The 14839-nt window shown below is 35.7% G+C and overlaps 1 protein-coding gene across 1 annotated transcript in view; it reads left to right on the plus strand.

Moving 5' to 3' along the window:
- Positions 1 to 2008: 2008 nt before the first annotated feature.
- The window catches only part of hdac9b (histone deacetylase 9b), a 47242-nt gene continuing 34411 nt past the window's right edge, over positions 2009 to 14839 (plus strand). The window contains exons 1-2 of the mRNA XM_043261081.1: positions 2009 to 2150; positions 2336 to 2461. Coding sequence (XP_043117016.1) covers positions 2081 to 2150; positions 2336 to 2461 — 196 coding nt within the window. The 5' untranslated portion in view covers positions 2009 to 2080. The remainder of the gene's footprint in view (positions 2151 to 2335; positions 2462 to 14839) is intronic.

A 14839-nucleotide genomic window follows, 5' to 3' on the forward strand; every position in this document is an offset into this window, starting at 1 on the left:
GAAAGTCTGAACTGACAGCGCAAGTGCTATTTATATCCACACGAGTGGTTAATGTCGACAGGGAAGTATTGCGGGAATTATTGTTTTATGTAAAGCTGCGTGAAGATTCTTTGGAACATATTTTGCGTAGCGCGGAAGAAAAAAAAAAGGATTTGGACATTGAGGGGGGAATAAATCTCAGATTTTTCATTCTTGGGTATTCCTTACTATGACTTTAAGTGAGAACTGAAAGCTTTCGGAGTAGCAACAATGTACTTTTTCACTTCGTAACAATGCTGGCATTCACACACTGGTTCAAACTGTGCTTTACAGATGCGAAACAAATGAAAAATAATAATTGTTTCTGTGAAGGCACTATAGGCTTGTTAACATTCAGACCACCAACAGCATGTGCTTTATGCTATTTCCGCAGGTAGTTTTTTCAGTGACCTCCCACATTTCAATAAAGGTGGAGATGTAAAGAAGGCAAACCCATAGAAAAAACATTGTTAGTTTGGGGCTAATTTTGATTGGGAATTGGGCTGGTTGTGTTTTGCAGACCTGGCAACCCTGCCATCAATGAAAACTGAAAAGCTGAATCATCAATTGCACATCTACGAGAAACAGTAGCATCAATGTATTAAGAAAATCGTAAATGTAAATGATTCAGTAACTTATTATTTATTGCTACCTATTGGTTTAATGGTTTAGAGGAGTCCCGAATTGTTCCTGACTCTAAGGTCCACTTATGAAGTTATCAAGATTTCTACATGAAAAAAACCCCAACATAATAGAATTAATAGGCTATTTTGTGTCGTGTTTTGACCCCCTCATCAGAAGGCTCTATTTGAACAGATTGTAAACGTGGAAGTAAACACTCACTGATATGAATGGCAGTTGTTTGACAGCCTGCATCCTTCATCCTGTGTTTTAAATGAAAAACTCATAAATAATCAATATATAACAAATATTTTTATACCAGAAAAAGCAATAGTGATCACATAATGAAAACTTGAGTGGTGTGACATCAGACCGATAGGCACATCATTGACTTTTAGTTTCCATCTTTCGGGAAAATTGTGGTAAAATTGGTAAAATTAATTGAACAAAAGACCACGGTCTGGAACTTCATCAAATAAAGTTTATAGTTTGATTTCTCCATAGGCCTGCGTTACCGCTCTTGTCATTCACTGACTAAGTGCACTAATCAGTGGGCGGGGCTAAACAGGCGTTGATCTTCATCTGCGGAGGCGGTGTTTAGCCACACTATTATGGCACAAAGTGGCACATTACAAAATCTGTCATTTTGACAGAATGGCTTCAATAGAAACTGTTTTTAGACGAACTAGAAAGTTTTGAGTTGTGAAACTTCCAGAATGTTTTTTATTACAGTGAACCATTATGTCAAAAGATCAATGTATGCAATGTTCACCACTGCGCCACTATCACTAGCACATAGAGTATATAACAAATTATTAAATCAAACTTATGCAAATCTAACTTATATTAACTTCATTTTAAGGAACCTCTAAAGACAGAATATTTAAACATTTACAGTGGAATTGCTTGTAAAAAAAAAAAACAAAAAACTACATTACCCATGATTCCACAAAAATCTCCACCAATCAGAGATCTCTTTAAGGGAGATCAAAGTTTAAAATGAAGTGATTCATCATGTAGCTGGTTGGTTTAACTTTTTAAAATCCTTATGGGAAAAATACTCACAGAACCGAAAACTCTGACAAAGCACTATTTGCAGCCAATCAAGTTCAAGGCCTGGAACTAACTGTAGTATGCTTTTCATTACACAGGTGTCTTAGGAGGTGTTACCGAAATATGTTATAGTGTTGAAACCGTGAGTTTTCTGACAGTAACGTGGGACTCTGAATGTGCTGTAATGTGTGACAGTAAGTGAGAGGCATCCAGTGACTCACATCACTGCTTTTTCAATCCTTTCAAACCGCTGAGACGGGGAAAGGGGAATTATAAGTGCGTGACTTTTTCATATCCTCAGATAATTTTAAGAGACCTTAAAACTTCAGATAGCCCTCAGACACCACTTCCTCTACCGGTGACAGTCTGACAGGAATCCTCAGTGTGTATGAATAAGTTGTGTGTGCTCAGATTCATATTGCAACAGAGAAGTGTTTTTATCATGAAGATCAAGAGCGGTAAGTGCACCAGATACTGCTAAATGGGAAGAATGGGAGCATTATGAATACATGAAAATCTTAGCATTATCCTAAAATGAAAGATACATGCTAGGTCATGTCTCACATGTTTACAGTATATTACTGTAGAACTAACACTGAAGCTATTTTTTTTATGTTCTGCATGAATTTTACTGTAATAACAGGTTTAGGTGAAGGCTATGACAACTACATGGTACACAGAATCTATGGGCCATCAGGATTGGGAAGAAGTCATCACCCCTTTCCCTTTAAAACTTCAACCAGGCCAGGCCGTTCAGTCTGGGGCTACGGTATGTCTCTGAATTTTTTTTGTCAGTTATGAAACTTCTAAAACATTAAGACAGACAAATCACTTACTCTGCAAAACTAGACAATGCGTTCTACCTGGGTGTGTAAAAAAAAAATGACCAAGGCTCAGGGAAAAAAGATCAATGAATCAGTGACAGAAACGCTTCATTTAAAATACATAAAAATGCAAAAATAAATAATTACTGCTGTATCTAAGATTTGATTAACTCAAAAGAGCACTATGATTCAGCCAATCTCCGGTTCTGGCAATAGCACTTCTAGCTGCAGCTTAGCACAGATCACTGAATCTGACTAGACCATCAGCATCTCACTTTAAAATGACCAGAGCTGTTATATTTTTCCTACTTAAAGCTTGACGCTTTTTTAGTGCACTAAGACTGATGGAAAATGAAAAGCTAATAATCAAGGAACTTTGCTGCTGTACCACAGCTAGGGTTGGGTACAGAAACCCGGTATGGCACCTGTACTTAAGTAACCGTATGTCCCTGACCGAATCAGAACGTGGATTTCTGTGCCTCGTTTGATTGCCTTACCTGAATGACAAACCCCACAAATCTTTGTATCGCGAGTGTCTTTGTTGCCGACTCTTGAAAGACAAATAAGCTACTACAGATTTAAAAACAAGCCCAATATTTATTATCAGTAATATTATTTATTTGCAATTATTTATTACTGATAAATGAGCCTACAACATATTAAACTTATCTGAAAAGCAAAACAAAAAGCTTACAAAAATCTTTAAATTAAAAAAAAAAAAAAAAAAACTGCACTGTCACTGCAAAACAACCTCATCATAATTTATTTGCACATAGTAAACATTAGTTTTAAAAAATTAAGCATTGCATTAGGACAATGTGTTACTGTATTATCTTTCCTAAACGTCAAAATGAGTACAATAATATAGCTCTTTATTGAAAAATCTTAACACTGAACATGTTTTTGCATTATCATGGGTCATGTTTTGTCATAAGAAAAACTAATCATGGTATTTTTATTCCTATGGTAAAATTATATTAGCCATGTTTTTGTTTGTTTGTGTGTTTTGGCAGATTGAATGCTGGCATTTGTAGTAAAACTTTATAAGGTTATAAATGTATAAATGCAACTTTCCTAAAAAAAGCATTGTATAATACATTCTGACTTAAAAACACAACTTAGGACATCCGAGGAGCACGTGAATGCAGTAATTACTTGCTCTGACGGCAGCAGATAGCCTTCAGTTAACTAGCTAAGCTAAACATGCTTCAATTAAAAAGCCTTGTAAAAAGCCTTGTTTCCTTGTAGTCACATTTTTAAACCTGCTGTCCAACAAAAGAGATCATTATAAACTTTTTACTCCACAATACCAGTCAAATGCTTCCTTTTGTGATCTGACGTAGCTTTTTGTCACAGAATGAGACAGAAAATGTTCGATAGGCTACTGTAAAAATATACACAGATTAAATAGATGGCTTGAATAACAGTGATAAATATATGAATGAAACCGACATAATGCGTTTATAGTGCTAATGGCCAATCCATCCTTTTTTGGGGAAATTGTTATTTATTTATTTATTGCTTTTTTTTATTTTATAAGTATCGGTTCAGGCACAGTTTAGGCACCGGCACCGTTTTAAAAGTATCGATGTGGCACCTGTTTAGAAAAAAACCCAAAACGATACCCAACCCTGTTCTTTCGCCAGACCCAGACATCGGCTAAATGGATTCGATAGCAGTAAAACTCAACAGTTTGACTCTGGGGGAGATGGAAAATGAGCCTAAATAAAGTGGCGTGTTCCTTTAAATAACATTTGGTATATTTTGAAATAGTATAAGGTTTGTGTCTCAGAGTGTCTACATATGTGTCTGCATATGTAGATAATTAACAAAGCATTTATAGTATTATGACACCTTGTGCATCATTTACAGCTAATTTTATAATTATTACTGTGTTGATGTTACAAGTGAAACCCTTAGAGTCAGTAATGAGAATGATAACTTAAAATTCAATTTAAATATTTGACCAGTGGATGAGACTGTTTTATGTTTAGTTTATTAGTTTATTAATTAATTAATACATTTTAAAGAAAGCAAAACTTTTATTCAGCAAGTGTGGATTAAACTAATTAGAAGTGGCAGCAAAGAAATGTCACAAAAGATTTCCAATTTGAATAAGTGCTTTTCTTTTTTAACAAATATTGATTGTAAATGACGGTAAAAAAAAGCCTGTGTTACAAAAGATTTTAATTTAGAATAAATGCTTTTCCGTTGAACCTTCTTATTCATCAAAAAATATAAAGGAGGGGGGAATCACAGTTTGCACAAAAATATTGAGCAATAGTGATGTGACACTAAGGACTGGATTAATGGCTGCTGAAATGGAATAAATTACAGTGTAATATTAAAATGGGATCAGGGTTCATAATAGTAGTGTAATAGTAATATTGTGTAGTAATAATAGGTTAAGTAATAACTGTCGCAATAAGAGCTTTTGTGTGTTGCAATAATTTCCCAATATTAATTTGAATGCATTTCAAACCAAACAAAATACAGTCTAGGCACTTCTTTATCAACTTCTTTATCAAAAACCGTATCAACTCCAGACATTTGAACTGAAGTATGCATATACAACAATGCTCTTTTTTTCTCCCAATTTGTGTATCCTCTTGATTCTTCATTGTGAAGTACTGGAGTGTGGGCAGGGATTTGTTAGCTGTTATTGTGAGAGAGAAACTTGGATGGGGAAGTGTAATGCGCCTGAAAGAGGAAACGCTGAAAGCTTCACACATCCTTGCACAAATAGGATAGTACATTCATGAGATGTCCTTTCACGAGCTTCCTGTTTGACTCCAAACACTGAAAAGCTTCTTTTGTAATTTGTCGGTTTCTCAGAAACGAAAGAAAGACACGTTTCGCGGGCCTGCTCTTTCTAAATGGCTGATTAAGCCAGATCATAGGAAACACATATTCGCCTCATCGGTGCTTTATATACTGAAACGTGTACCTCTGAGTAAATAGTTCCTTGTCAAACCGAGATGGGATATAATGAACCCTGTCAATGAGGCCAGCGTGAGTCGATTTCTCACTCGCGGTCCGGTATGGATCATGAATCATAGGGCGCATATAATGATGAGCTTACATACGTACCAGTGATCTAATCTTAGATTGAATCCATTTGGAGATCAATCAATAAGAGTGCAGACAGGGGTGGAGCTGAGCAGAACGAGAGCTATTGTGCTCTATATCGGGAGCCATTTCAGGCTTGACGCAGAACACGGTCTCTAAGCAACAGCATCAGATTTTAAAGTAACAGAGCTGTCTATATTTCCATAGCGGGAGGTAAACAACTTACCTGCATTCACCAGCACACATCCCTGAACGCGCAATACACAGAATAGATTTTCGGAGAGTCTTTTGGCATTGGTAAAATGCTCCGTTGGGATTAAAAGAAGCCCTTAGAAACTTGTTGATGGTCGGTGCAATCTCAATCTACAGAGCTGCATGTGGAACGGCTGGATTGGCGAATTAAACTGTGGCCATTGAGTTTTGCCACCTGCTGGTGCGAGATTAAAAAAAGGCTGCATCTTTCGTCTCTATCAAGGCTGCTATTTATAAGGCTCGTTGATGCGAAAAGATGCAAAGAAACGGACAGATTTTTGTGTCTGTATGTGTTTGAGATGGAAAACGTGTGCAAAAATGTGTGATAATTCTGTGCAAATGCATCTGTGGTTTGCTTCATCTCTCAGCAGCAGTGGCCCTTCACACATGTCATGCTCATCTCTCCACTGCTGCTGCGTGCTGGCAGAATGGAGACGAGCCCAGACGACAGTCACACAGCTATTTGTCTGCTTACTTCAACCTTTATGGATGTGTCTTATACTTATGTCACAGGAGCCGATTTGCAAATTTAAATATAACAGATTTACTTTTTTCCTTTTTGAGGGTCGCATTAAACGTGTCTTTGAAACTTTTTAATATGCCATTTATCTGTTAGTTTATTTATTTACTATTTTTTTGGTTCATTTTTATTTATAAAATTAGCATTAATTTAAAATATTAATGTGTATAGTAGAAATTAATTACATATACATATAATACGTATAAAATTATTTTGTGCTTATTTTCTCAGTTAAAATATAGCGTTCTATCATCTTTAAAATTTATTACACTTTTAGTAATTTTTCAATGGCATTATGGTGCCTTTGTTATTAAAAGCGTAGCTATGAAATGAGAAAAACAAAAATGTTTAAAATTTCATATAAAATGTTGTCTAAATGAAAAGAGAGTTAAAGAAAAAGAATGACTATATATCCCCATACTGAGAGATTTTAATCTGAAAAGAAAAAAAGAAATACAAATACGAATCGTACAATTAATTTAAACCTTTTATAGCATTATACTATATAGTATTCAGAATTCGAGTACTGAACAAACTATGTAATTTATTCATATGTTCCCTCTAAGGTTTCCTGTGATTCACGGAAATTGGTAGTAAAAGTGGACAGCTTATTTGAAAAACCACGGCTGTTTGAGAATACCTCTGCTTACAGTGAGGACTGACACATTGAGTAATAATGAATGTAATTAATTATTACAGGACTGTCTGTTAAGCTGAGGGCAAGAGAAGTCTGAAGGAAAGAGAACTAATTCTTTCACTCTCTAGAGGGTCATAAAGTGCCTCCGACATTGAAGGTTGAGTTATTTTAGGGTAGGCCTAATTTACTACGCCTTCTCTCATCTCCAGCTAATAATCTGAACCTCTCTCCAAAAACGACTTTTTATTTTTGTAATTAACTGCAGTATAATTTCACAAAAATAAACGCTTTGTAATAAACTCTCAGAAATAAAGGTACAAAAGCTTTCACTGGGAAGGTGCTTTTGTTCCTGTTAAGTTCTAATATGCACTCTTTAAGTGCTAATATGAGGTGTTGGGAAAAGTTACTTTTAAAAGTAATGCACTACAATATTGCGTTACTCCCTGAAAAAGTAACTAATTACGCTACTTAGTTACTTTTTTGTGGAAAGTAATTATGTTACTTTTGCGTTACTTTTTAAATTTTGAACGGGGCTTAAATGTTTGTTTTTAATATAAGAAGTTTGTTTTATATCAAATGTAAAAGGCCTTTGACACCAAAAAGTGTAATGAGTAAACCTTAGGCTGAAGGAAAAGTAAATTTATCTCTGTAGAATACAGAAGAGGAAGGTTCAAAACTCTTCAGCAATTAAAAAAACATTCGTAAAAGTCAATTGTGCTTATTGGTATGGTTAAACTGGATCTTCAAAGGTCAGCAGCAAAGACATTGGTAAATAAAATGGAATGCGTTACTTTACTAGTTACTTGAATAAAGTAATCTGATTACGCAAAATGTGTTACTTGTCATGCTTTACCCACAACGCTGCTAATATGTAGCTTTTAGGTTCCAAAATGGCTGTGCCTTTTGAAAATGTACCACCCCGGGGACAGCTTTTGTACCTTTATTTCTTAGAGTGCAGGCCTAGCAGGATGTTAACATTGCAAAAACTGCTTAAAAACAACACAGATGGAATGCATGCGGCTTTCAGTTAGACAGGTGCATTCCATCTCAGCGTGAGATCTGCGATTCCCATTACCACACATACCTGCTTTGACCCTGATAGTGGTAACAGACATTTGGGGGTGACATTGACCAGGTCCCATCATCCTCGGGGCCCAGGTCACCACGCTCTGTGATTGGACAGCCCTTTGTTCTGGCCTTTCATGTGTAGTGCACCTGCTCTGCCCCTCCCTTGAGCCGTCCTGGTGAGTTATGGGACAGCGGAGGATAGAAAGGCGTGAAATGAGAAATGTGAAGTTGCTTTAGGTTTCCACATGCTTTAGTCACACTAAGTGGTGCCCCTGTTTTGGTGTCTAAAGCAGGGCAGCGATATACCCCAGATGTGCGTGATTGGCAGGAAGCTTCTGTGCATCGGCTGTATTGTTCACGTCCTAACTTCGATGCATTAGAATTCCAGCGACGAGCGATTTTGTTCATCCGTTGTACAATGTGACACAATCACTGCCAAACAGAACATATTTAAGCAACATGAGAAAGAGTGATGTACAGCCAAATAACAGTGACGCTGATATTCAGACAAACAGCATGACCACAAGTGTGAAATTGCTAAACAAGAAATTATTGAGTAACTTACATTTTAGACATTAAGTTAATTTGTCTGTTTTTTGTTTAAGCAAGATGAGGGAGTCAGCATTTTGTGTTAAAATGTTTAAAATGTCAGTTCCACTGTAAATGGTGATTTGAAATGTGGTTTAAATCACATTTATTTATGTGGAATTATTACTGAAAAAAATGACAGTGAATGAGACGAGAATGACTGTCCTTGATGCATGTTGTAAATAATTAACAGACACATTAAATCAATAAATCGTTGTTACTTTGTCTGTTTTTGTTAATACAATGAAAATAGTTTTCAACTAGGTCTTCAGAAATAACCAACAGTTGTGAAAAGTAGAATGTCTGAATTCATAGTATTCATTAAATTATTTGGGGTTTCACTTTATTTTGATAGTCCACTTTAAACATTCTACTAACTAGTACTACGTTCGTAACAACACTTCAACTAATTCTCATTAGTTAGCAACTACATGTCTACTGACTCTCAGGGTAGACTGTTAGGGTAAGTTTAGGGCTAGTAGAATAAGTTCACATATACTTGCAAAGTTTTTCATAGTCGATATTTTGTGGACCCATCAAAATAAAGTGTTAAGAAGAAATTAAGCACACAGTCTGCTAATACTCCAATGACTGCTAGTCGCCATGTAGCTGCAAATGTACTGTTACTGGAAAATCTAAAGTGAACTATTGAAATACAGTGTCATCAAATGTAATTCTATACCTCCATTGTGTAAAAACTCCCAAAAAATACATACAATGCCGTTACATGCAACATATACATGCTATTTTCTGCTAAAATAAACACTAGCAACTGTAAAAGAGCAACAAAAAAGAAATTTATTCAAATTTGATATGATCTCAGAACACTTTTACCATAGAACATGACTTGTAAAACTACTGAATTTTGACGTTTACATCACATAAACATCTCTATATGTATAGCTTTTCTGAGGTTGTAAACTTGCTCAGTAGCTCATATACAGGACTGCACTTGCAATACAGAGCAAAACTCTGGATAAAAAAGCTCAAAGACATAGAAGCAAGCTAAAATTGCATGGTTGCATAGGTGGTGTTTTTTCAAGCACAACCTTTTAGTAAAACGGAACTTGCTTTTAGCTCTAATGACGAAACATTTTGCTTTAAAAGTGTCGCAAAACATGCAACATAAAACTATTTTGCAGAAATCTCGACACAGGCATGTATTTCCAGTGAGCCTGGACTGTATAAAACAGTAGGTAAAAGAACTGGTGACCTATAAGGGTTATTCTTAAGTATGTTTTCTGCTGGACATATTAGTATCCCATGAGGTAATGGAAGAGGGGTTTTGAATAGCAGTAAAGTGTTATTTGAAAAATACATGACAGTGGATGTATTATATCTGTACTTCATTCATATACAGAACAGAAGTTATTTCTTATTTATTTAATGAAAAATTTAACAGTAAAGTAAAGAAGTAATTTCTTCAAAAGTAGTACCTAGTGCCAGACATTCTGTGATTTTGGGAACAGTGTCTTTTTGAACAGCTACATTTGAATCTGAAAGTACTCCCCGACCGTTAAAACGTTACGTTCTATATAGTATGAAGGAAGGTAGTACGAATGGAATTCGGACGTAATACATCCACTATATGTTGATGTTGTGTGACGTAACGTTATTTACACTTCAAAAAAGCCACATCTCTGGTTTCCACTTCCTTTTCGAATAAGACTCATGGTATACTCATGGTATAGTGGTAAAGTGTCCATCATATGCATACTGCAGAATCATTATCATACGGGCAGAAGCATTAGTCCATCTGGGTATTTTTCTCCCCAGGTATTTTTTCGAATACTATACAGTATGGAAATATGTGATTTCGGACACCAGTGACATGCTTCCCTTGCCCTCATGTTTCTCTCCTTTGTGTATGTGTCATGTCCTGATTGGTTGTCCTGGTCATGTGTCTTGTTTCTCATTGGTTGGTTCTTGTCGTGTGGCTCTCAGTGTTTTGCTATAAGTAGCCCATTTGTTACCATTCCCCCCGGTCATGTATTGATGTTGTAACCCGCGGACTGTAAGTCTAGTCTGTTAATGCTAAGTCAAGTCTGTTTAATTAATCTTTGTATTTCACTCTTGTTCAATAAACCGCTCTTAGTAGATTGCGCTGGTCATTATGGAAATGATCTGGCTGCATCTGTGTTCTTTAATGTGCGAAGTATCAGTAAACCCCCTGCAGAATTTCCCCTCCCATCTCCGCTTTAATTGAGCTCTAGCGCAAATTTTCCCCGTTTAGTCAGTCTGACCCATTGTTTATGTCATTCTCTCCATATGAGCTTGCTGTACTTTGCATGAAACAGGTAGAATACAGTCTTTCCATTTCTCTCTCTCATCTGTTTTTTCCTTTTTGTCATCTGCAGCTTGATTATAAGGCTGATAAAGGCGGTGGAGTTTCTCTTTCTGATCCCTGAATGCTATTTTAAGCCTTGCCACAGTCCTGCTGCTCTGGCCAGGGATGCAGCTAGTGGCTCTGATGTCATGTTTACTTGTGCAGCTGTAAATTCTGTTTGCAGTGGAAACTTATAGTTACCTCAGAGGAGAGACTGTTGCTTTTCTGACCAATATTGTCTAAAAGTGCAAGAGAGAGAGGACAAAGATAGAGAGGTTTACAGCTTGTTAGAGTGGCTGACATCGCAGTGGTTGAGTTGGAAAGGCCAGGGCGGAACTAGATCTGGGATGAAAGGAGCGGTTAGGCTCTCTGAAACCACTCCTAAACACAGCATGTGGTGGATGTGCATGTGAATCACTGAGTGTCTATACATAAACATTCACTTCCTTTTGGTAACTTTATACAGTAGGACAAACTACAAAAATAAGATTTAATATTTAATAAAAACCCCACCAAATCCAATACAATGGCCCCAAAAGTATTTGAACATGTATTCATGTCTTTTCATTGTATAGTAAAATGTAAAAACCAATGACATGGCATTAAGTCACTTTCTCACCAATGGATCCACTGCAGTGAATGGGTGCCGTCAAAATTAGAGTCTAAACAGCTGATTAAGACATCACAGTAATAAACATCACAACTCCAGAGACCAGCCCATCAGTTAATCAGTTAATGAAAAACTAAATAATCATTTGCAAGAAACAAATTAATTATTGCAATGTTAAGAACTGCAAGCTGTCACTTCTTGCCAAAAAAAACTATTCATAACAAATTTAAGAAATCCAGCGTTGTCTTTTCATTTCAAAATCCACAGACATATCCATTCAAAAGTGTTTTGGACATTTGTTTTTACATATAAACATCATTTGATCCCTGCATATTTCTCACCTGGATCAGATGAGATTACTTTTTCAATGGGTCAAAGCAATATTGCGGATGGAGAATTTTAGCTAGAAGTGACAGTCTGAAGTCAAAAACATGTGAATTTGTTGTGAAGAATGTTTTTGTGATGTTTTTATCAACACTTTGAACTCGTGTTCTAACGGCACCCATTCACTGCAGAGGATCCGTTGCTGACATGCTAAATGTGTTATGGTTATGGTAATTTGTTATATATTGGATGGCCTGTGGGTGGTAACATTTGCAGCAAAATTTCATTTTTGGATGAACTGGGATTATAAACAATATCTTTTCTTTTTACATAACTAGACTATGTTTAGCTTATAATATTGACCGAGTTTAATAAGGATTTTTAAGTATATTTACCTAATGTTAGGTAACGTTAGGTGTATTTGTCTTATGTCGCGATTGGATTTTATTGTGCTGTTAAACTATATGCATCTATATTCTTCATTTGAGTCTTTTGGGAAAGGGACAGGAAGAAGGGCTCAAGAAAGATAAACGATGCAAAGGATGGATGGGGTAAACATGTGCTCTCTAGAAACATTCCGTGGGAGGTTACGGCACTGTGAGCTTCTGGCCAAATGAGTGGGTTGACCTGATGTGCCCTCTGATCTGTATCCCACTCCTCGTAACAGGCTTCTGGGAGCTCCTCTGACAATTAATAATGAAGACCCGCTACTCCCACACAACATCACAGGGATAACGAGAAGAGAAAAAGAGAGAAGGGCAAAAGAGTTTGAAGAGATTCAGACAGAGAGAAATGCTCCCCGAGGAGTCATTTTAAGAAGTTGTTCATACTGATTATTTTTTAGATACACGGACAATATTCCAAACACTGCATTCAGAACCGCGACGAGATTCACGCTGCTCGCCAGTTTTTATACTTCAGGTCAGAGATCATTAAAAAATTATGCATTTGCCTTATATAATATGACAAAAAAAACCTTTTGAAATTGTGATGAAACTAATATTGATATTAATTATATTATTAATATTGTCACGACCTGCTCGCTAGCCGCGACAAAGAAGGAGTCAACACGTTGGATAACGGTCAAAAAAAAGAAACATTTATGTAAATAAGGAATAATTAGGATAGGACAAGACGAAACAAAACAAAACAGAGTAGGATGACGAGCCGCTCGCAACTGAAGGGAGCCGTTTAAATCTGCCGGCAGAAGCTCAAACCCAGGTGTAACACTTCAGCTAATCATGACGTCACATCCTGCAAAATAAAAGAAATACATACAACCAGCCAAAAGTATGAACCATACTGGGTTCATAACAATATGGTTAGAAAATAGTATTAATATTCTAACATTACATTTTCAATAATTGAGTAGTAAAATATTATTGTACAAAAGTACACTTTAATAATAATAACAACAACAACAATAACAACATAATAATTAATATTCAAATTACTATAATTATATTAGGATATTATACATAACAGAAGCTAATATTGTAGTAATAGTAATGGTAATGCTATAAATAAAGCAATGAATTAAATCAAATTTATCTACCTAATTTTGTATATATTATTTAATTAAACTGTGCATTATACTATATATATATATATATATATATATATATATATATATATATATATATATATAGTAATATTATTATTAGTAGTAAGATTTTAGTCTTATGTTATTTCTAAATAATAATAATAAAATACAATGAATGGTACAATATTATTATACAATATAATTGTTGTTGTTGCTACTTCTTTTTTATGAAAAAAATTATTAATGAAATACAATACAATGTTAATACAATACACACAATTGCACATTGTTTTAGAACAATAACAGTATGCATTAAAAATGAGCACCGTATCAGTTGAAATGGATTAAAAGTTTGAATGCATTTGTATATGCCAGATTAATTGCCTTCAAAGAGAACTTCACAGTCTGAATTTGTTCTTTTAAAAATCTGAAAATCTCAGTCTTTCGTTCTGAAAAAGCTCAGTTTTCATTATGCTGTCAAGCAAACATGAATCACCCTCTTTTGAGAATGTCATTTATTCTTCTCTGCAAATAATAACAGGAAGAATTCGTCCTCTGTTTTGTTCATTGTGCCGTAGACTTCTCTCTGGGACATTTTTCTAGGAAACCTGATTCACCCTGGAAAGCCACAATGGCGTAGGTGGTAACATCCAGGACAATAGCAGTCAAGGAAATCTGCCGTTTCCTTTGTTGCAATATATAATTTCCTGTTACCCCCCTCCAACCTTTTACACATATACACAGAATGAGATGGGTTCAGTTTTTATTGATGCTGAACTGAGCTTTCCTGAAAGCATTTCCCTAAATGCCGAGGCAAGAACTGATTTACTGACTCAAGTAAAACTAAAGCTATTATGTAAGAAATTCCCTCAGATCAGTTACTTTTATTTGACTCTTTGCTACTGTATATGGTAAGTTTCTAAGCACACTTTAGACGTGAACTTCTTTTGACGTCTCCATTGTTTATGCTTCTGTCCAGTGATTTCATTAAGAAAACTTCAATTAAATATTGTGTTACGAATGGAGACTCAAGCCAAGCAAAAGAATGATTATTAACATTTTTTTATAGACTGAGTGATTCAGTTGTGAAGCAGATAATATCCCCAGAATAGTAATTTACCTAAATAGGTAATGGATTAAACACTGGATTGTCAGCGGGAGCGAAATAAAGAAGGTTGTGTGTGTGTGTGTGTCTTCTTGTGTGTGTGTCATACTGTGTATATTTGCGATTGTGGGGACATCGGGTGTGTTTTCAGAGAGATGGATTGAGATGTTGAGATTATTGTGAGATGAAACCTCAGATTAACTCAGCAAGGAGCCACAGAGTTTTATTGTGTTATGATCTCTGATCTCTAATCGTGAGGCACACAGTTCACTGGTTTGCTC

Source organism: Puntigrus tetrazona, chromosome 16 (assembly GCF_018831695.1).
Source record: "Puntigrus tetrazona isolate hp1 chromosome 16, ASM1883169v1, whole genome shotgun sequence".
Lineage (NCBI taxonomy): Eukaryota > Metazoa > Chordata > Actinopteri > Cypriniformes > Cyprinidae > Puntigrus > Puntigrus tetrazona.